This window comes from Bubalus bubalis, chromosome 11 (genome assembly GCF_019923935.1).
Source record: "Bubalus bubalis isolate 160015118507 breed Murrah chromosome 11, NDDB_SH_1, whole genome shotgun sequence".
Classification (NCBI taxonomy): Eukaryota; Metazoa; Chordata; class Mammalia; order Artiodactyla; family Bovidae; genus Bubalus; species Bubalus bubalis.
The window spans coordinates 65987778-66010435 of record NC_059167.1 but is presented as its reverse complement, the minus strand read 5'-3'; the positions used below and the strand labels follow the sequence as shown (position 1 = coordinate 66010435).

The following is a 22658-nucleotide window of genomic DNA, read 5'->3' as shown; positions in this document are numbered from 1 at the left end:
TCCAATTCTTCCACCAATTTCTGTTTATAAACTCAGAATGTCTTGGGAGATTGGGATTGACATACATACGCTCCTATGTATACAACAGCTAACTAATGAGAACCTACTGTGCAGCACAGGGAACTCTACTCACTGCTCTGTGGCGACCTAAATGGGGAGGAAATCCAAAAAAGAGGGGATATGTGTATATGTATAGCTGCTTCACTGTACAGCATAAAATAATACAGCCTTGTAAAGCAGCTATACTCCAAAAAAACCCCCCAAAACTCAGAATATCAAAGCACGGCAGGTTATATTCCGTTCCCCGTCCTCTGGGCCTGGGAGCTTGGACAGAAGGGACTAGTATGCAGCAGCGCAAGGGAGGGTGGGGAAGGAGTCCAGGGCCTGGACCTGGGCTCTGCCAGAGCCAGGCCATCCCAGAAATGCTGAGCAGCCGGGTTAGGCTGGCAGACATGAGCCAGGAGTGATTCTGGGGGTGAGCATGTAAGGGCGTGGGGTTAGCCTGGTCCCAGACACATCTGAGTTTTGCAGGGAGAAGGGCCTGAGCTGGCTGCAGACGTGAGAGCCAGCTGGCCAGTTGGTGGCCAGTCAGGGGACAATGTAGACCTGCTGCCCCCAAGGGAAGGGGTGGCAGGGCACTTGGCTGCACTTGGCAGCCACTGGCTTAGGGGGGTGGGGAGGGGAGCATGGCTTCCTGGAAGGGCTTGAGGTCAGTTAGAAGTTGATCCATCCACTCATTCGCCACATGGGTGGTAGGCCCTGGGGATGCAGGCAGGCAAGGCCCCTGCTCTCCTGGGGATCACCATCCCATCATGAGTGTCAAGGGTCCTCCTGGATTTGAGCCAAATCTGTGGCTTCTTTTCTTTAAGATTTCAAGCTCCAAGTTGGCTTTCCTAACCTACTGGGATTGAGTTTTAGGTGGGGTTTTGGAAACCATGGAACTATGAACATTTATATAAGGACTTACGGACTTATGTGTTCACTCTTCCTGACCCAGTTGTGGAAAATGAGAGAGAGAATGGAGGAAGATGAGGAACCATCTCTTTGGTTTTCAGGATCCTGAGGATTTGGAAACCTTCAGGGCTGGGCTTCATCTGTATGTTTTATTTCCCCCAATAGTACATTAGGGGGTAATGAAAGTTACAGGGTTTCAATGGCAAGTAGAAAACAATAAATTAGCCGTGAAAGGCAGGTGGTGGGCAGGCAACTTGGCCCCCTTCACTAGTAAATGACTTGTCCCAGACCCAACTTGAAGTCCATAAATCTATTAACAGTTCTTACTTCAGCATATTAGAATCTCTCTGACACTCTGAATCCTTTGCCTGCGATTGAAGAGTGAATAGTAGTTGTGTGGATGACGAGGATCCACTGTGGGCATCCTAATGGTCAGGTGGAACTGCTCTGTCCCCAGGGCCCTGAGGGGAGGCCAGGTCTGGGCTGGGCTGGGCAGCTGGGCATGGGGGCTGAGACATACCTTGTCCAGGCAGATGTGGGAAATCTGGAAACGCAGAATGATGACCCAGATAAGTCCCAGGATGAGCGTCTGGTCTCCATCCACGATGTTCTCTGGCCCAATGAGGGGTATTGGCACCTGTGGGCATATTTTTCTGACCTCAGCCACAAAGCCCATGTACTAGAGAAGACTCATAGTAACCAAAGGGTTGGCTGCTGGATGGAAGGGGTTCTGTCTGTCCTGACCCAGGAGGTCCCCAGGGGAGAAGTCGGCAGGCCCAAGGCCAGGCAAACCCAGGCTTTCCAAGCAATAATGGAGACAAGGCTGTCACCTTCATAGGCTATATATCTGTGACACGTTACGACTCTGAGCTTGAAGGGTACTGAGTAGCTTCTGACAAGGGCTACAGGGCTTGCACCTTCCTGAGGTTCTGGAGAGGAGGTGATTGGCTCACAGGCCATTGGCCCTGGGACCAAGTAGTGTAGGCTGGCATTGCGTGGCTGGCAGCTTTCTGTTCTTCCATGAGTCTAGGGACCACAGTGCTCCATCCCTTGCTCTGGCCTCTCAGCTCCCTGGCCTCCCTCTAGCATGCTAGGCTCCTAAGGGGCTGCCTGTGACCCACATCCCAGGACTCAGGCTCAGCCCAGCCAGTTTCAGCTGTAACTTTACATCCTCCAGACTCAGCCACCTCATGCTTCAGTAGCTGAAGCCAGGAGCCCCCAGGCTTCCCAATTCCTGCTTCTCAATATAAATGACCCCTGCACAGCCCCTCAACATGGGCCATGAGGATCCCTGTTTCTGGAGCTCTCCTCTCCTTTTAGAGACGACTTCTCTGGGGCTGTCCCTTCCTCTCAGGATCCCTCCTGTTTGTGGAGGCCACTCCCGGCTGTCTAGTCCAGCTTCTCCCAGGCAGCCCTACACCACCTCCCTTCCCTGCCTGGCTCAGTAGTGTCTGAGGCTTTTCCCCTGTGTCTGACCCTCACATCTAAGATCTGCTGACCAGCTGCTCATGGGCCTTGCCTGAAAAATATTTTCCTCCTTTATGAAAGGAGAAGGTTAAGAGTATACTGAATCTTTCAACTTAGACTCCACAATCTCTCACTGTAGGCAAAGGCAGATTTCATTCCCGCCCACTGGGGACAATGGTTGTTCCAGCTCCAGCCAGGTGGGTGCTCTCTAAGCCGGGAGAACTGTGCAAAGTAGGGCTTTGCTTCCTGGACTCTGTATCCCAGCTGCTCCTCCTGGATTCCAGCTCCAGACCCTCTGTTTGGCCCTGTGGCCAGCCCAGGAAAGATGATCCGGTCGTCCGGCCTGTCCCCACCGCCCACCCCAGCACCAAGCCCAGGAGCCCTCTCCCCAGTGCCCACCTTGGCCCTGAGGAAGGCCAGAGCTCGGCTGCTGTTCTCCAGGAAATGGACGCGCATGCGGCCCCTATTGGGGGGTGGCAGGGCCTCCCCTGAGATGAGCTCCAGCAGCCGCAGCAGGTGGGTGCCGTCGGCCAGCTCTGTGCATAGGTTCTGGATCTCGATGCCCACCTGGGAGGGGATGAGGAATAGGCACAGGGTCAGCCCAGCCTCTCCTGTCTGCTCCATCCCAGGACCTGGGCGGTGAAACCTAGCGCACAAGCCTGGAGGAAGGATCACTGGCCTTGGCCAGCTGAGCTCACCGTTGGCCCCCTGGGTCCACCTGCCAGGGAGCTGGGGGCACAGTGGAGGCAGCTGTGGGGCGGGCCCAGCTGCACTCACCCGGCCATGCTGGAAGATATTGTTGATCCACTTGGTGAAGGTCTTCTCCTGCATCTGCATGTGCCGTGCCTGCAGCTTGCGGATGTGGCCCATCTCGTACGCAGAGTCCATGGCGGGACTGGACCGGGAGACCCAGCCCGGGGTCTGCAGCTGGACTCCTGCTTCAGGTGCCCTGTAGCTCCAAGGAACTGCTGGGGGTTGTGGGGCTCACTGGCCAGCAGGCCCGGAGCCCTTTGGGGATGAGGGGCCACTGGATATTTCCTTAAGCTGGAGACACTGGGGGCCTGGAGGCTGGGGGAGGAAGGTGGATTCTGATGACTCCCTGGGACAGGGGACTCCTCCCTGCCATTGCCCCATGTTTGGTGGGTGGGTGCAGCTTGGGATCTAGCCAGGTAAGGTCTTGGGCTCCTGGTTGGTGCCCTGAACTTCAGTGGCCCACCCCCTTTTCCAGATTCTTCTTCTAGAGCTCCTGCTGCCAGAGGTTTCCCCTGTGCCACTGCATTCTGTTGCTGCTGCTCGGGATGAATAGGGCAGGTGGAAGGAAAAAAGAAACTGCTCACCTTGTTGATGTCCAAGCCCTGGAAGGAGACCTGGCTGGGCGGTCAGAGACGGCAGATAGCAGGGGCTGGGCGGGGAGGGAGAGACATCAAGAGAGGCTGAGGCTGAGGCTGGGATAGTGCCATGGCCCTCCTCTTGGGCCAGCGAGGCAGGGGTGACTGCACACAGCCGGCATTGTCCTCCCACCTGCCACGGGGCGTGGCCCGGGCCCAGAGGGGGTGGCTCAAGAATGCTCCAGATCGATGCTCCAGGGTCTCCCCCTTCATCATCTCCCTGCTGCTAAGGCCTTCAGTATTGGGTGGAGTCCAGGTGCCCAAGACACAAGAGCCCATGGGATGGTCTCGAGTTGGCTTCAGGTGGGAGCTCCATGGGGGCACTGCAGTCTGGGTTCAAGAGCCTCTGGTCAGAGCTTCTGCACCCACCCCCCAGGCTGAGGCTGCCCTTCTGCGCCCCAGCAGGGCCTCTCTGTGAGCACCTGAAGGGCCGGAGATGCGAGTGAGCCTGTGGCGCCACAGCCCTCACACCCTCAACTCAGCACAGACCACATGGAAGCGCTGCATCAGTGCTGGGCTTTCCAGGCTTGATGGAAACACACCCAACCCAGACCAGGGCTGCATGACAGGGTCCCTTCCACCTGGGGGCCACTTTCTGAAGGGAGCTCCCCCTGAAAAGGGGTAACCCACCTGCAGAGCCTGCCTGCGGGAATGAAAGAATCTCCTCCAGAGTCAGAGATACGGACCCCAGCGAGGGCCCAGCACCTGTGCTCCCTGGGCTCTGGCTGGGCCTGAGGCTCGGAAGCAGGGGCTGTGGGGGAGCCAGCCAGCCCCTCTCTCCAACCCCCCACCTCCCGCTGCAACCATGGACTGCACGGCACAAGGACAGCAAGTTCTTATTCAGGTGGCTTCACAGGACTGTCTTCTTATAGTCACAGGGCTAGGCTGTGTATCAAGATTCATCCACCCCAAAGCCCAGCAACCATCCTGAGGGAGGCGTCCCTCACAGTCCAGGCGGGTGAGAGGGGCAGTGGGCACAGCCTGCCCTTCAGAGCTGGGCGGGATCCATTACATCTGAACCTCGGCCTGTGGCTGGGAGTGAGGGGCATGCTGCCCGTGGGTGCGGGGGCAGACCCCTGTATCCCAGAGGAGCCTCCACCCTTGTCCTCCCCCTGGGAGGTCCCTCTTTCCTTTGACTGGCTTCCCAGCACTTGGGATGAACCTGAGCTTCCTCATTGCCCACAGCCCCAGGTCCAGTCAGGCACCAGCAGATGTCCCTGCTGTGCCCCACCAGCGGGCACTCCACAGGGCACCCCCACCCGATTACTCCCACTGCCCCTGCAGGTCTCCATCACTGTCCCCAGCTCAGCACCCTGTCTCCATGTCAGCCTATGCCCAGCCCACCATGCCTTCACAGAGCAAGACTCCCCATTGCCAGGTGGGGACCAGAGCTTCCTGCTTACATCTGAGCATCAGTTCTTCTCTCAGCTTGGAATGTCTCTTCTGTGCCCCACCGTCCACAGTCTCATATCAGACCCAGTTAAAAACCTTTCCTGTGGCCAACAAACCCATGAAAAGATGCTCAGCATCGCCCATTATTAGAGAAATGCAAACCAAAACTACAATGAGGTATCACCTCCACATCTTTCAGAATGGCCATCATTTAAAAAATCTACAAACAATAAATGCTGGAGAGGATATGGAGAAAAGGGAACCCTCTTGCACTGTTGGTGGCAATGAAAACTGACACAGCCACTATAGAGAACAGTTTGGAGATTCCTTAAAAATCTAGGAATAGAACTACCATACGATCCAACAATCCCACTACTGGGCATACACTCTGAGAAAATCATAATTGAGAGACACATGTACTCCAATGTTTGTTGCGGCACTTTTTACAATAGCAAGGACATGGAAGGAACGTAGATGCCCACCGACAGATGAATGGATACAGAAATTGTAGTACATATATACAATATTACTCAGCTATGAAAAGAATGCATCTGAGTCAGTCCTAATGAGGTGGATTAGCTCAGAGTCTATTATACAAAGTGAAGTAACTCAGAAAGAGAAAAAACAAATATTATGTATTAATGCATGCATGTGGAATCTAGAAAGATGGTACTGATGAACCTATTTGCTGGGCAGCAAGGGAGATGCAGACATAGAGAACAGACTTGTAGACACAGTAGGGGAAGGAGAGAGTGGGACGGATTGAGACAACAGCATAGAAATACACACATATTACCATGTGTAAAATAGAGAGCAAGTGAAAATTTGCTGTGTAAAACAGGGAGCTCAACCTAGAGGGGTGGGATGGAGTGGGAGATGGGATGGGTTTCAGGAGGGAGGAGATGGGTATACCTGTGACTGATTTGGGTTGATGTGTGGCAAAGGCCAACACGATATTGTAGAGCAATTTTCCTCCAATAATTGTATTTTGTTCTATATTTTTCAATATTGTACAATTATAATTTTTGATATTAAAAAGAAATCCTTTCCTTCTAGGAAGTCCCTCTTTCTCCTGCCTCTGTAAGTTTGTTTCACCTCCCATCAAGAGCCTTGGCCCAGGCGTCCCATGTGATGTGAGCACCAGAGGACAGGATGGAGCTGCATCGCCCTTTGCACACAGATCTCAACAGAGGTGGTTGTATTTGAGGTTGTTGGGTAGGTTGTTAGGAAACTGTTCTTCTTTTTCCCAAGTTCAACTGTAATAAAGCTACTGTACGTGATGCCAGGACCAGCTTCTCTTGGGCTGTGACTGACTGCAGCCCCTGGTCCAAATCCTGTTGGTCAGTACAGATTTGGAATGTTTGTGTTGCAAGTAACTGAAGTTTCAAGTCAAATGGGCTTACACAATATAAACGTAACATACTGGTCCATGTAACTGGCAAGTCTGGCAGGAGGAGAACTTTAGGTGAGGTTTGATCCAGCAGCTCAAATGATGCCACCACAGGTTTGGATTTCCTTTGCCTTTCTCAATGCCTCCTTCATCTTCATGCTCCCTGGGGTAGTTGCTGCCAGCCTAAATCCTCCAGCACCACTGGGCACTTCTCTCACAGCTATTTATATTGTACCAATAGGCTCACTTCTTTGAACTGCACGGTTCAGAAGACAGAACATCTTCCTGAGAGTTGGAACAGAAGTCTGAGGGACCTCTCATAATCACATGTCAATTTCTGAACCATTTCTGTGACCAGGTAGATGAAATACTCTAATTGGCTCAGCCAATCAAGATTCATCCTGGAAAGAAGGAGTGGGATCTGTCTCCCCAAACCTCACCATTCAGTTTGATGGTGGGGAAGTAGAGAGTGGCCTGTAAAAGCAAATTCCAGTCTGGATCACTAAAAGGGTAGGTGGGAGCCAGTGTGAAAACTCCAGATGTCTACTATGGGTGCTCTGCACCTGCTGGGCATGGCAAGAGGTAGAGCAGTGCCAGTCAGCCAGGGGTTGCATCCTAGCACTACGGCACCCTCAGGTGTCTGGCCAGCCTCAGTGCTAGAGAGGCCATCTCCTGAGTGCCCAGTGATGCCCCGTCCCCAGCCTCAGAAGAGTCTCCTCGACGGTCCCTTCCAGTCTTGGCTTCCAGTCACTCTTGGTCGGTGCATAAACCTCCTTCAGTGCCTGCTTCCAGACTTGGCCTCTGCCCACATCAGATGGAGCTGCTTTCCTGCTGAAGAAGCCCCCATCTCCCACCTAGAGAACATGCAAGAAGAGACAAGGGTCACAGGGATGGTATGCCAAGGGGCACGCCCATCCCTTAACTCCTCTGCTGTGTTTCAGAATGGTTCCAAGGGATGCCTGCTTTATTCCCAAGACAGCTAACTGGCACACAGTCACTGAAAAACCAGAGCCAACGGGAAAAAGTGACTTTTTTCAAAAGTTTATTGATCAGTAGACTGTCTTTTTTTTGACATTTTGAAACAAGATTACAAAAAAAATAGAAGCATTGTGTATTAATAGCATTTTTTGGCTAATTAACATGTCTCCTGGTACACTTAAATTCGGCCCATGTTTACCTGGAAAAAAAACTCAGTGGTTATCTGTTCTAAGAAAGTTACTCTTCCGCCACATTCCATGGAGGAAATAAACAGTGCCTCTTTAAACGCTTTCGTTATCTCCAAGGCAATCTGTCCATGGCATTGCTCTGGGCATCAGGAAGGAGCAGAGCTGCCAAGTGGAAAGGTCCCGGTGGTGGCTGTCAAGCCATGACTCTGGTGGTTAAACCCCATCCTACATGGTGGATTCCAGCACAAGACATCCCCAGTGTTACAGGGGCGGCTACTGAGACCCAGTGGACAGGGAAGGGCCGTGGTTGGAGCAGTGGGGCCAGGGCTCTGCTGAGGCCTTTCCTGTGGGCCTGTAAGCAGAGTGGGGGTTGGAGGAGAGCACAAGGCATTTGGCTTCTTCTCACACATTCTCTGACCCAGCTGGACACCAGTCCCATGATATGGAGTAAGAATCCAACTCCTTAAGGCCCACCGCTCTGTGGGAGGAGCCACAGCCCTCAATCCAAGCGTTCCTGTTGCACGATGACAAGTGTTTCAGAGAAGCCAGTTCAACCCCAGAGAAGCAAAAGCCAACTGAATGCATGGCCCTCGCCACGGAAGAGTGGCACCCCCCCCTCCGACCCCGGGCCATCCAAGCATGTGGCGAGCAAAGAATCCACGCAGGATGCCAAGCAGGCTGGACATCAGCGTGTGGCCACAGAGCTGAACTCTGTGATCATGAGCTGTACACAAAACAGACTTGAGATTCTTAGGTTTTCTTCTGTGGAGTCATAGACAGCATGGAGAGTTTTAGAGTTCTAGAGTTCAGTTGCTTCCAATCCCCAGCCATCCGTGAGTGCTCTAGGGAGGGGGCTCCTGGACAGTCGGGTGGTACTGGGAGGACAACACAGTCGGCCAAGGTGTCCAGATCCTGAGGGGTCTGTGTTACCAGCCCTGCTGCACATGGCCAGGGGGTAACGGGTGTTTTGGATCCAGACTCCAGGAACTCTGTGCAGGTCCCGGGGAGATGAGGGTCCTCACTTGGCTGCCATTCCTAATAGTTTCCAGTGTTTTTCTTTCCCATCAACTTTTCACGATGGGTGACTTCAGGTTTTAAAAGAAGATATTAACAAAAATGGACGCGCAAATTCCTTTTTCTTCATTTTTTTCTCAGCATTTAGCTGATAGATGGTCTCCTGCCAGAGGTCATGGGGTGGTGGGGTGGGGATCACCCATGAGATGTTTCTATCTTCATAGCATCAGAAACACCTCCTCTCCAGCTCCTCTAAAACAATATTCCTCTAAGTCAGTATATAGACAAAATCTACATATACACACATTAACAAGTGTCAAAAATATATACTCAGGACATATGTGTATATATTTATCTTTATATACGACAGCTGAACATAGCAGGATCAATCTGAGTGGGAATCAGCTAACTCTGGCATCTCCAAACCTCTGGACAAATGAACTCTCTCTCCTTCTCTCTCAATCTTGTCCTTTGCTGGAATCAACTGTGCTCACATGCCTGGGTGGTCCTCAGGTGTTTACAGAACCATCTGCTCAGATTACAGTACTGGAATTACAAATGTCTCTTTTCTATGTGTCTAATTAATTTCAAAGTGCTCATTAAGACTAAAACCATGTTATGTATTTACTTCTCTTAAAGCTAAATTATTTAGAAAGTAAGCTAGGGAGCGTGAGGGCTGGCATCTGAGTAAATGTTTCTCTAAAATAAATGTTTTTAAATCTGCAGTTCTGCCCTTGATAACATCAGGGGGAAAAAAAAAATGTGGTTTTGGGAAGACTTGGGCGGGGCTGTTTGGATTTCCTTCATTTTTGGTGCCAGCAGGGTTCCAGGCTATGTGGCCATCACAATAGTGATAAAATACCATGTCTCTCTTACTGCATAAGAAATGGTCATGGAAAGCCACCTGCATCCCGCAGCTGGAGCCCACAGAGGCTGATCTCCACTGGCCACAGGCGTTTGGGTGAGTGGTCCAGAGAGGTTCACACAGGGGCCCTGGGAGAGAGAACACTCAGGAGCTGATGTACAGCTAAGTGCCCAAACCCTGCCTCATGAGGCACCCATGGTACGAACCACATAGATTCTGAAGAAAAGGCTTTATATGCGAGATTCCATCTTGTTTCTGCATAAAGGCCTTTATCCTTTATACAGAAACTGTATTTTAAAAACTGGACATGATAAAAATGTCCATTTTCTTGTTACAAAAATAGTTATAACACTAGTAGACCGACTTCTTCTACCTGCTAGCCAGTGAGGGTGGGCAGGCCCCTTACTCCCTTTGTGTCCACAGGGCCAGGACATGCACCAAGCCATGTTTTTGCTGAATTTAAATCCTACCATCGACCAAAGAGCCTTGGAGACATGTGACCATGCTAACTGAGGACTGGGGAAAGCCACCTCTTTTCTTCCTCTAGTTTAAATAGTCTTTGCTACAAACGATTGGACAGACAAGTAAAGCTCATCTTCAGATTTCAACGTGACTAGAATACTAGAAATCTCGCCAGGGGTTAGTAAAGGTTGTGAGTTCCAAATTTCTAACCAAATACAACTTTGCTGGGAAGGCTTTGGGTTGGGGGAGCCCTGGGAAGGCCGGCCAGTGGATGCTGTGGGGGACACTCCCTGTGGCCTGGCTGCCTGCTCCGCTGGCCAGCAGAGGGACGGGAACATGCAGACAAGGCGTGTCCTTCCCTCAAAGCCGGGGCAGCCCTCTTCTCTTTGGTAGATGGTTTGGAGAGAACAGAAACCTCTGCTGTTTGGGTTTTTTTTTTTTTTTTTTTTCCCCACTCTAAATTAAGCAGGGAACAAAATAAATAAGCTGGTCTTTGCTGCCTCCCATTGCTCTCTGAGGGACAGCTGGGCTCATAACAATGAACAGTTCAGTGGAGCCTAGCACTGCCCCCAGCTCACTCCCTGTGGTTCCTGGGATTCCATATCCGAGTTTCTCCAGGCTTCCAAGGACTTCCTGGAAGCCTTCCTGGAATCTCCCTTTGTTCTCAACCCTTCAAACTTCATATCCATCCCCTCTCCTCAGTATTTTAATAGAAACTCAGGGAATTTTAAGGTAAAAGGACCTGATCTAGGGTCCAGTGTCTGCCCTTCCCATTCTACAGATGGGGAAACTGAGGCACAGGGCAGGCAGTGTCTCGCCCAGGGTCACTCAGTGAGCTGGTGACAGAGTGGGCCTCGGGCCCAGGCTGCCCTGATTCCCGCCCCACACTGCCTTCCCTGTGCGTAGTCTGCCCCTTAGTCGGCCTTGGACAAGGACTTCCTGTGGGAGGGCGGCACGAGATGGGGGGGCAGGCTGCTGGGCAGCTCGTAGCCGCTGAGCTTGATCTTTATGAGGTGCTTGGCCAGCGCGAACTCCTCCTCGTCCAGCATGCCATCGCCGTCACAGTCAGCCAGCTTCCAGATCTTGCCTAGGACGCTGTTGGGCAGCTTGGAGGTCACCATCTCCTTCTTGGCGTTGATGCCTGATATCTTTCCGTTGATGGGTGACAGGGTGTAGAAGAGCTCGTCGTAGACGGGCTTGTCTTTGGCCACGACCCACTCCTCCTCGTCGGCGCCCTCCTTGGCGCCCTCCCCGTAGCCCTGGTTGAAGGGGCTTTCGGCCGTGCCGTCGAAGGCGCCACCCTGCACGAGCGGCGGGGGCATGCTCATCTCCTCCTGGCTAATGAGGTTCATCAGCGACGAGATCTTGTTGGTCAGCATATTGTCCACAGCCTCAATCAGCTTGGGCTTCAGCGAGTGGAACTTGGTGAAGTCGTAGTTCTCAAGCTTTTCCTGGAAAAGGAAAAACCACAGACTTGGTTAAAGCCCTTCTGCCAGAAGCAAACAAGGAGAGGGGTGGCTGGAGGGGACAAATGATCCCTTAAAGCCGGAAGCCCATACACTGGGCTGTCCAGAGCTCTCTCTTTGCTATGGTTCCCATATCTGAACTCACCAGGAGTGGCTTTTGGAACAAGAGGCAAGATACATGGGATGCAATGTTTTCCTGCAGTAGCTGACCAAGGTTAGCAACAGCATGAGGGACAGTGAACCCCTAGGACTTTGAGACAAAATTCCTTCACCCTGCCTTTTTTATTTTTAAGCACTCTAGAGATCTAGTATTTTAGCTTTTAAAGAATTTTACATACCTTACATACTTCAGCTGATCTGTACAACAATGCTCAGAGTTAGGAAGGGCAGGTATTAGTAACCTACAGAGAGCACAAGGGGTGTACTGGCGGAGTCAAGACCAGAGCCCAGGCCTCCTGCCACTCAGCTAGCCTCTTAGTGCTGTAACGTGAAGCTGTGATAGAGCTGTCCATAGAACCTATTTAAGTAAAAATGATTACCGAAAGATTATGGTGACCAGTTAAAAAATAGTTTACAGCACAAATACGTAAAAGTTGAAACTGGTGAAAGAGAGGAGGAGGGATGACAAGTGTTAGTCACTCAGTCATGTCCAGTGCTTTGCGACCCCATGGACTGTAGCCAGGATCCTCTATCCATGAAATTCTCCAGGCAAGAATATTGGAGTGGGTTGCCATTCCCTTCTCCAGGGGATCTCCCTGACCCAGGGATTGAACCCAGGTCTCCTGCATTGCAGGCAGGTTCTTTACCATCTGAGCCACCGGGGATGGGAAGGGCAAGTACAAATGCAGCCAACAGAGCTGAGAGGTCTTAGTGGGATGAGGGTGAGTCTCAGCTCCATCTCCCAGGAGGGCTGGTGGAGCAGACAGAGCACAGGGTCTGGAGATGGCTCTAGTGGATGTGGCAATCACCTGGCCAGGATGGGAACCGACTGCAGATGCCACAGAGGTTCTGTGAAAGGCTTTGTAGAAACAGTCCTTCCTGCTTTGGTTTTCCTTGGTTACTCACCTTCCTTCCACCCATCCATCCATCCATCCATCCATCCATCTAATCCAACATTTACTGACCATTTGTTACATGCCAGGCCCTGTTCAGGAATTTAAATATGAAAAGCCACAGTCTCTGCCTTCAGGGAACTCATATTTCAAAAAGGGCTTGACTTAGCTTACAGTGAAATAATGATAACATAAAATAGAATAAAGTCATTAACAAAGGGAAAAGACAAGAAACTGAAAGAAAGAGGGAAGGAACCATCACATTAGACAATGAAGACTGAAAGGCTATGTTCCTCAGCTGCCCTGGCTGGGGCCCAGGGATCATACCCCTTTGCTGTAGGAGGGGAAAAACCACCTGGTTATCACAAGAGACAAATCCTCTCTGGTCCTGAACTGTGAGAGTCACTCAGGGGATTTTTAAAAGGGGCCTGAAAAATCTAGTGAAAATGTCTTTCACAGCAGTTCTGCCAAAAAAATGCAAAGAATTCCAGATATGGTGGTTTTTATTTGGGCTCTATGTGAAGTATTTCTGTTTGGACAATCCCAGAGGGCCAGGGAGGGGCCATCCAGGGTGTGGTTTTCTGGACACGAGGCAGGGAGACTCCCGAGGGCAAGAGCTTTCACATACATACCCCTCGGACCTGACTGTTCTGGACAGAAATTATGGGACAGGCAGTTAGAAAAAAAATGCAACTCTGTGTCACCATAAATACCACACTTTCATTGTAAATAACGGGATAAACTAGTAAGCAAAAAATATCTTAAATCACTTATAATACCATCACCCAGCAATCACCTTTGCTAACATTTTGGGGGGGATACATTTATAGCCATTTTAATAAACACACATACACACACACACTCTTTAGTTGAAATAAGATAAAACTATTTAACAACCTGTAGTTTAAAGAAATAATGTATCATAGCTTTTTATGATATCAATTTTACACAACCTTTTTAAAAATTTAAAATTTTATCTGATTTAATTTTTAAAATTGAACTATGGTTGACTTACAAGATTGTGTTAGTGTATAAAAAAGTGATTTGGTTTTATATATACATAACCTTTTTCAGATTCTTTTCCATTATAGGTTGTTATAAGATATTGAATGTAGTTCCCTGTCCTCTACAGCAAAATCTTGTTATTACTCAGCCACAAAAAAGAATGAAATATTGCTATTAGTGGCAACAAGGATGGACCTAGAAATTATCATACTAAATGAACTAAGAGAAATATAAATATCATATGATATCACTTATATGTGAAATCTAAAAAATAATACAAGTGAACTTATTTGCAAAACAGAAACAGACTCCAGATATAGAAAACAAACTTATGGTTACCAAGGGGGAAGAAGGGAGAGGGATAAATTAGGAGAATGGGAATAACACCACTATATATAAAATACACCACCTTATTCTTAATAGCAACATGATAATAAACTGTATAGCTGGGTCCTTCCTCCTTTATCCTGTTCCATGTAGCTGGACATTTAGGTTGTTTTCAGTGGAGAATCAAAATTGGGGTCTCAAGGGTATGTTGTCAGGGCAGACATTCTGTGCTGCTATTCAAAAGTGGAGTCCTGAGCTTCAGATGGTGGAGAGGACTGAGCTGGCAGATCTCAGGAGAGGTACCTCCAACACTCTTCTCAGCAGCACGCTCTGTGGCTGTCAGAGCAGGCTGGGCTGGGCAGACACCTGGCCAGCGGCCTGCACTCAGCTCAGCGCAGTGAGTCAGCACAGGTCTGGTTTCTAAGGTACCTTCCAGTTTTCATGTCCTCCATCCTCACTGACAGACCACAGTCACCTGCATGTCACCCTAACATCAGCAGCAAATGATGCTGCCAACACTTTGGGCTCCTGCTGCTGGTATCTCGGTTGGTCAGCCAAGGGGACTGAGAAGAGAAAGCAGGCAGCCTACACAAAAATCCCAGTGCTGCTGGGGTAAACAAGTCTGGATTCCCCTGAGTGCACAACACCTACCCTATTTCCTCATGAATGAGCCTGAGCTCTGGGCGCACACAGAGCCTCTGTGTCTGGCCAAGCGGACGAACGAGGGTGGAGCCCGCCCAAACTTTCCACCCGCCTGCAGGGGACGTGGATTCAGACTGCAAATCCCTGGAAAACATGCCAGGGGCAATGGCCACATATTTGCAGAGGTCAACAGGAAGCAGCAGCAGCAGCCATTCCCGCCCTGGAGGGCACACAGGAAGTAAGCTCTATGCTCATGTGTGCTGTACCCGCCTGCCCAGTCCTGGCCGGGGATGGGGTGCGGTCCAAGTTAAACCACGCCATCCCTGCCCTTCCCAGGGTAGCTCCAAGACTTGTTATTGGGATGAACATATACTGGGGAATTTATAAAGATTTACCCATCAACAACTGTATCCATCCAAGCCACCAAGCCTGGGATCCTGGAACTCCCTTCCAAGAGACAAAAATCAGTCCCAGCCCAGCTTTCGCTGGGCTCTTCCCTGCCCACCCACTTCCAGCATGTACCAGAAGCATTTTGGAACCCCCTGGGAGGGTTGGGGCGGTAGGGATGGCTCTGCTGCCCTCTGCTGTTGAAATGCTGCCAACTCATCAGCTGTGGGGGCCCAGTTCTCCAAGAAGGGTAACTGTACCACCCATCAAGGTGGCCTTGCTACTGCTCCCTTCATTCTGCAGCATGGTTGGACACGCTGGTGCAGTGAATCAGACTCCCCCCCAGGCAGGCAGGTGCACTGCAGGTCACCGGCCTCCCCCACCACCAGGCAAAAGCCTGCAAAATACAATTGGCTCTTGGCTACGGAGAAGAGTCACCCTGCCTAGCTTGGTCCATGAGAGCACAGGGAGAGCAGAGACTTAAAGCTGGCCCCGGTGAGCTCTCTGTGAGACCCTGGGATGTGCCAAAACCATAATCATCTCCAACCTTCTGCCCCTGCACTGTCCATACACAGGAAGGCTGACTGTCTGTGACTGGAAAGATAGATGCTCAGAGGCCCTGACCCACACCCAGACCCTCAGAGCTTCCTGGTTGACGGCAAACTAGCTTGTGTAGTAAGCATGCCCTAGGGGCTTCAGGCCTGCCTTGTTCCTTGGGGATTCCCTGAAGGACTGGGGTGATGCGATCAAGGCCTGGCTGGCTTCCCAAGGAAGAATCCTTGGCCACCTTCCAGGAGTTTGCTCCAGAAACCACAGGTCTATAAGCCCTGTGAGAGTCAGGTCTAGATCAGGGTCTGAGAAACTCACTACCCTAGAGCCTGCTACAATATAAACAAACATACACTAACTTATTAATTCACTCAACACATACTCGCTGAGTGCCTGTGACACCCCAGGAGCTGGGGATATGGCCAAGAAAAGGACACGGGTCACTGGCTTCATGGAGTAACAGCCTTCTATGGGAGGCACTAAATAAGACACTGAATAAATTAATTATACCAAAGCTCAATGACACGTATATTGTAACAAGGAGCATATCGCCCAACAAAGGGCTTTGCTGTCAAAATGTCACTGCCAGTCATAGCCACAGCAGCACAGGCTGTAACCCAGACTGGACCTCTGGAGGGGAGACAAGGATTTTTACTTTTTGCTGTTTACTCACTGGTTTATTCCAGGGGCCTAGAACAGTGATTGGCCATAGTAGACTTACTTTTCTTAGGTGAATGCATAAAAGAACACAGGTGACGGGCCACCCAGGTGTCCAGTGATGGTGCTAAAGCGCCTGGGGTGGGGCCTGACCACAGGGTTCTCAGGGAAGGTTCAGGTCCTTCCTATGTCACCAGCTACGTGGGCGGTGGCTGCTCCCGAGACCTGAGGTGGGGGACTGCCCCTGGTGACCAGCTCAGAGAGGCCTGGGGGCCCTCTGACTGGCCAGGCCCAGGCGAGCATGCTCAGGAGCAGCTCTGGTCGCAGAGTTCACTTGCTCTGTTCGGAAGTTCCCCGGGGACAGGCAGGGGGCCCTGTCAGGAAGACTTCAGGCCTTGGGAGCTGTGCTTTGTGGGTGGGGCATCGCAGGAGCCTCAGGAGACGACGAAGCACGGACGCCCCGTTAGGCCACTGTGCGCACAGTGTATTTACTCACAGCTACCAGTTTAGTCAAGGGACCGATTTCCCTTCCAAAATATCTGAAGGACGCAAGGGAACAGCTGTCCTTCAGTTTGGTCATGGGGTGCAGGGCATAACCCAGTTAAAGCAGAACCTACTCAGGAAGAGGCCCCAGGAACCCTCAAATTAGCTATCTTGTGACGAGAAAAAAAAAAAAAAAAAATCCAACCCATCGTCTCAGTACAGGAGTATCAATTTCACTTAAAAAAAAAAAGTATATATATTTCTATATATTTTTTAAGCTGACTAGACCATTTTTGACCAGATCTTATCTACCAGATGCATTCACCTTGATCCCAGGCATTGCAACAGTAAGTGTGACCCACTCCAAATTTAGCTTGTACTTGATATAGAGAGTTAACATTAACACACCCCTCAGGACTGACGCTGCCCCTCCTGAGGCCTGATCTTGCCTCCACTGCCGATCCTTCCTCCTCCCGTCCCCCTCCTCCCTGCAGGCTGGCCCGAGGCTCACAGGCCCAGGGTCTCCAGGGTGGGGCCAGTGTGCTGTAAGCGCTCTTTGGCCCAGATAGTGTTCTTTGAAATTCAGAGCCCAAATCTGAAAACCAGGGGACTTTACATGCAAATCCAGATCTCCAGCTTCTCATGAACCATCCAGGTCTGTGCTCTCATAGGGCAGTGACCACCGGGAGGACAGGGCCTCCCCACTGAGGAGGGAGTAGGTATTCCCCAATCTGCTCCCGCCGTGGGCCCCACAGATTCTCATCGCACTTGCAGAACTCTCTTCTTCTCGGTAGAGACATATTCCTCGGAACCCACATTTCTATCAAATGTGAGAAAATAAGACGTGGATGGCCCGGTTTCCTTTCACCTGGCCTGCCTGCCTCACTTGTTCCAGTTACTACTGGCTGGTGGCTGCAGGAATCTGAACCGTGTTGCTTGCTTTCCAGAGAGGACTGTGGCCTCCAGTGCAGATGGGTCCTTGTACCAGACAAGGAGGTGGTCCAGCTCTCTGAGGAGCCAGATGCGGCGGCCTCACTGGCCTCCCTCCTCGCAGGTAGGGAGGACAAGGTCAGTGTGGAAATCAGCGGTTACCAAACACCACTGCCAGAAGGTGGACATATTGGTCAGGCCAGGGTGGCAGCATCTGCTCGGAGTCATCTGGGCCTGCCCAGACACAGCGCAGTGAGACTTTGAAATTAGGACAAAGGCTGCCTGAAGCTGGCCTTTCAGGAAAACCTTCAGTGAGCACAGCTCACTGTCCCCAGTGGACTCCAGCCACGGTCACAGGCCACCATGGCTTCTCACTGGGCTCCTGAGCCTGCAGTGGCAATACTGCCCAAGCACATAATCACGTGGGGCAGTGCTGGGGAGGGCCAGTTTGAGAAGGCCCCTGAAACTGACCTCCAAGCTCACTCTCAGCTCTAATTCCCTAAAGGCTCTGGGATTCTAATAAAACAGGTACCACCTCAGTGTAAAACAACCTTGAACACAGCCTAAGGAAGCTAGCCATTCAGAGGATTTTTTCAGGCAAGCTTAATTTACTTCTTGAAATATTTCCCCTTTTTGTTTAAATGTTTCAGGAGGCAGGCAATTTCTGCTTTATTCACAGGCGCCTATAATCATGGATTACTAGGAAGACAAAAACACTGCGTTCTCCTCCATTCAACCATGAAACCCACATATGTACCCAGAAACCAGCGGGACCAGGTGGCAGTGCCCCTCCAACCCCACCGGTGATGCTGTGATGGGCCTCCGTACCTGCATGGCCTTGACCTTGGGGAAGTCCCCTGCAGAGATGTGGTATTCTCGCTGCAGCTGAATGTAGATTTCTGGCAACCTGCTGATAAGTTCTCTCTTCTTGTTTTCTTTTCCAAACATACTTGGCATCTCCTTCTTCAGGAAGCTGATGATGTAGGCATGTACCTGAAGGGGTATATGTCAGTGAGGACGTGCCATTTAGAACAGAGATGCAAACAAGATGGCATCTTTATGCATTGTAACACATAACAGGCACCCCAAGGGCCATGGTCCTTGGGACAGGAGGAGGGTGAGAACCTGGTGGAAAGGGATGGGGTGCTGGGTGGGAAAGAGCCTGGTTCTGGTGACTAACCTAAGAAGACCTAAGAGAAAGGTTCACCAGGGCCGGTATACAGGAGCACCAGGAAATGAAGCTGAGGCTGATGGAAATGGCTGATTGGCATGGAAATCTGTGCCCAGTGAACCGTGAGATGAGGACTCCCATAACTTCCCTTTAGACAGTTTAGATCTCAAGATCACTGAGGTCATTTCTGCACAAGACCAGCTGCCTAGGACCAGGCTGGAAAACAGAAGTGCCCTGTGGGAGAGGGAGACCTAGTACATGATGGGGGAGCCCCAGAAACCTTGGTCACTTAGGGTTAGCCGGCCTGGCACTGTTACCCAAAGGGTGGTGAATTCCGATGGGAGGGCTCTGCTTGGCCTGTGTCACCTCCTTCCCTAAAATCTCCACCCTTCTGCTGATTTCCAACTTTAGGATGTTAAAAAACGCTCATAACAAAGGTTCTCTTTGTATATCTAGAATTCTACAGAGTAATTTAGAAGCCAAGAAAATAAATAAGAAAAGATGAGAAACAAGGCAGTGATTACAAAAAGAAAATGACTATGTAGCTACGGAAAATTCTATTAAAGAAAACAGATGCCTACTATAATCTTGTGGAAGAATGGAAATTGAATAGAGGGGGTAAGCAGATACATTCCATGGCTCAGTTGAGGGCCTCTGTGTATGGATATACACCAGGCACAACCAAAAACATTTTGCTAAGATTTGAACACCAAAGTGCGTGCATAGTGCAAATGCTGACATGTTTGGACCAGACAACGCTAACTTCTCCTCCTGTATAAAGGTCATTTTAACATAAGCACACCCTGTGCTGCCTGGCTATTTCTGCAAGTATGACTGGGACAGATGGTTGGATAGCATCACCGACTCAATGGACATGAATTTGAACAAACGCTGGGAGACAGTGGAAGACAGGGAAGCCTGATGTGCTGTAATCCATGGGGTCATAAAGAGCTGGACACAACTTAGCAACTGAACAACAGCAGCAGCAGCAATAGATTGGGAGAGATGCTTTTACATCTTCCTGTCACTGGTAAACCTACTTACTTTTCAAATTAAAACAACTTAAAATACTCCCATAGTTCTTCAAGATAACTAGAGAAATCCAAGGTTTGGGAATCCTTTTATTTAGAATGATGGGCTTTAACTGCATTCCTGAAGATACGATGAATAAGTATTAACACTTGTAAGACAGGTAATTCCTTGGCTGGATTAGTGAATACCTGGCTTGGTTTGGATGGGGCGGGGGAGGGCCGTGTGTAGCTCCAACGGACTTGGAGGGGTTGTCACATTCCCCTGGGAAGAATGAGCTGTCACCAGCTGTCCTTGCATTATTTCCTTGGCCTTGGCCCTCCTGGAACCTCTGGACCTGTGGACCCCTCTCTCCACCTGCCTTGCTTTGGAGGTTCCTCCCAGCTGAAGGAGCAAGTACCCCCATCTGCTCAGCCTTCTATCCACAAGGGCATCTTTCCAAGACCCCTTCCCAGAGCCCACATCTGGGGCAGCTGCCAGGGCCCTGTCCAGGGAAGGCTGACTCTCCACCCAGTCCGTGGGAATGGCACCTTGTTCTTGAACACTTCCTGATCCCCAGGGGCCTGTGTTCCCTGGGCTAGGCTGCAGGCGATATGCCCCTGCCACAGCTCTCCCTGCCCCGCCTCCTGCTCCCCATCCCTGCCCTCGCGGTGCTCACTGCTGATGACTAAGGCTGCTGGATAATGGGCCACCCTCGGATGCCAGGCCTCAGGGCCCTCCTCCTCCCACCTGCTGGCATTACCTGAGTCGTGACCCGCAGGTGACCTGCTCATGCTACACGCTGCTCTCAGCCTCAACCTCCACTTCCAGGAAGCTCTACTGGCCGGTTCTGGGGAAGTCTCCTGTTGTCCTGGCTCTGCATGGTCGCCCCCTCCTGCCTTTCCCTGGGCATCCTAAGACAATAACCCGGGGTCAGACTCGATGCATGGGCCCTGCCTTTAAGAAGATTGTCATGTTATGAGGTAAATTACAATCCTTAGAATCACAGAGTGTTAAATCTAGAAGGGGTTCCTTTAAACTGATTGAATTCCTGGTTCCAGGAAATTCATATGACCCAAGGTCATACAACTAGTTAGGAGATGCCCGGCTGGCACTAGCATCCATCTGCCTCATACCCTACCTTACAGAATTAACTTTTTGTTAATTACTTTTTCTGGGTGCGAATGAAAAACTGTACTGATGCTGCTGAAATCTGGAATTCACACCGAACTGTGTCCAATGGAACAACTTTGAGGTTTGGCTTCTGATTGTTCCTAACTCACAGGGAAGCTTTGGAAAGATCACGTACTCTTCTCTCCCCAGACTCAAAGAAATGGATGCATTATGGCACATGATGTTAGTAAAGACTGCAGTCTTCTGGTAGGACTGAGTCTTGTGAGTTTCTAAGAGCCTGTTGTAAACAAGGGGCAGCCAGGGTGGCTGAAATCCCCACTCAACTTGAAAAGCTCCCTCCAGCCCTAATGTGTCCAAAGGTGTGTCCCCAAATAATAGGACTGAGGGCCAGACCTGGTGAGGGTCCTCAGAAGGAAGTAGAGACAGTCTGACTCTTTGTTGTTTATAATCAGAGAAAATTAATCAAGAGGAAGAGGAATAGGATAAAGCGGAGGTGGGCAGGATGGGACCTCGTTTTGGGAGGCTGGGTCAGGCCACCGCTGCCCACTTGCTCACCGGAGAACTCTGGGTGAGCTGTCTCCTCCCTGGCCTCAGCTTGCTCACCCACAAACTGGAGCTGACAACCCTTACCTCACAGGTTTGTGGTTATGAGACTCAAGAGACAGCATGTATTTGAAAGCACTTTGTCCACGAGAAAGAGGAGTAAAAATGTTAATTGACCAATGACCAGACACTTGTAGCTGGAGGGGTAGTAACACCAGAGGTGGCTTGTGGCTAATTAGTCCTTAAAGAACAATGAATAAACTCTCCATATTTAAATAGTAACATGATTAATCTGGGTTTCAAGTTCTTCATTCACAAGCAAATGGCACTGAGCCCTGTTGAACTTCTGAACGTTTTTATCTTGTCCAATTCACCCTTTCCCTTGTATAAAACTGGAAAAGTCCCTACTCATCAAATGGTGATGACCAAGGATAAGCCAAATGGCTCAAAATGTCAGTTTTTTTTTTTTTCTGGGCTAATAATGAGCAGAGAAAGATGGATTAAATGAACATGGATTTATAGTTGACATCTATACTCTGCCACAATCTCATCAACTATGTCCAGTGACAAGTGTTTGTATATCCAATGCCGAGAAGCATTTACACAGAGAGATACTGGCTATAACTACCGTGGGCTTGGAAGGCAATCGCAGCAGTGAGTGTGGGAAGCTTGCAACACGCATGGACAGTAGGAATGGAAAGGCCTATGGAATCTGGATACTGGCGAGCGATGTGGAGCCAGTCAGGCCGGGAAACATGGTTCTGCATGGAAAACCTCAGGGTTGCCCAGGTTTAATTTAACCTGATAGAGATCTGCACCTTTGCAGGCCCAGCTGGAAACCTGCATAGAACATTTAACCTCTGGGGATCAGCGCATTTTAAAAGTGGATTTATTATGATATAAAAACTTCAGTTCATAAACTGAAGACCCAGAAGATGAACCCATGAGATAGTAAGTGTGAGGCTTCAAGATGCAGCTGATTGGCTCCCACTTGGGTTCCTTATTCTGTTGAAATCAAAGCTGGAACCAATAGCGGATGTGATTCTGAAGAGCCTTAAAGGGGATGCGAGGGGCCCACCCAGTCATCTGAGTCAGCCTTCAAAGAGATAGGCTATCCTGTGTGTGCGGACTCAAGCTACTGACACACCCCCAGTAGCTTGAGGCTGCTGACTGAGTTATTTTTAAACACCGCCTGGAAGACTAAGC

The 22658-nt window shown here is 50.3% G+C and overlaps 2 protein-coding genes across 2 annotated transcripts in view; both read right to left on the bottom strand.

The window, feature by feature from the left end:
• The window catches only part of SPTBN5 (spectrin beta, non-erythrocytic 5), a 51713-nt gene extending 46298 nt beyond the window's left edge, over positions 1-5415 (bottom strand). Inside the window, exons 1-3 of the mRNA XM_044925195.2 lie at positions 3199-5415; positions 2821-2988; positions 1475-1591 (exon numbers count right to left, since the gene is read on the bottom strand). Of these exons, the coding sequence (XP_044781130.2) occupies positions 1475-1591; positions 2821-2988; positions 3199-3309 (396 nt within the window). The 5' untranslated portion in view covers positions 3310-5415. The remainder of the gene's footprint in view (positions 1-1474; positions 1592-2820; positions 2989-3198) is intronic.
• Positions 5416-7616: 2201 nt separating this feature from the next.
• EHD4 (EH domain containing 4) overlaps positions 7617-22658 on the bottom strand; it is an 82750-nt gene continuing 67708 nt past the window's right edge. Inside the window, exons 5-6 of the mRNA XM_006066214.4 lie at positions 18425-18589; positions 7617-11549 (exon numbers count right to left, since the gene is read on the bottom strand). Coding sequence (XP_006066276.1) covers positions 11013-11549; positions 18425-18589 — 702 coding nt within the window. The 3' untranslated portion in view covers positions 7617-11012. The remainder of the gene's footprint in view (positions 11550-18424; positions 18590-22658) is intronic.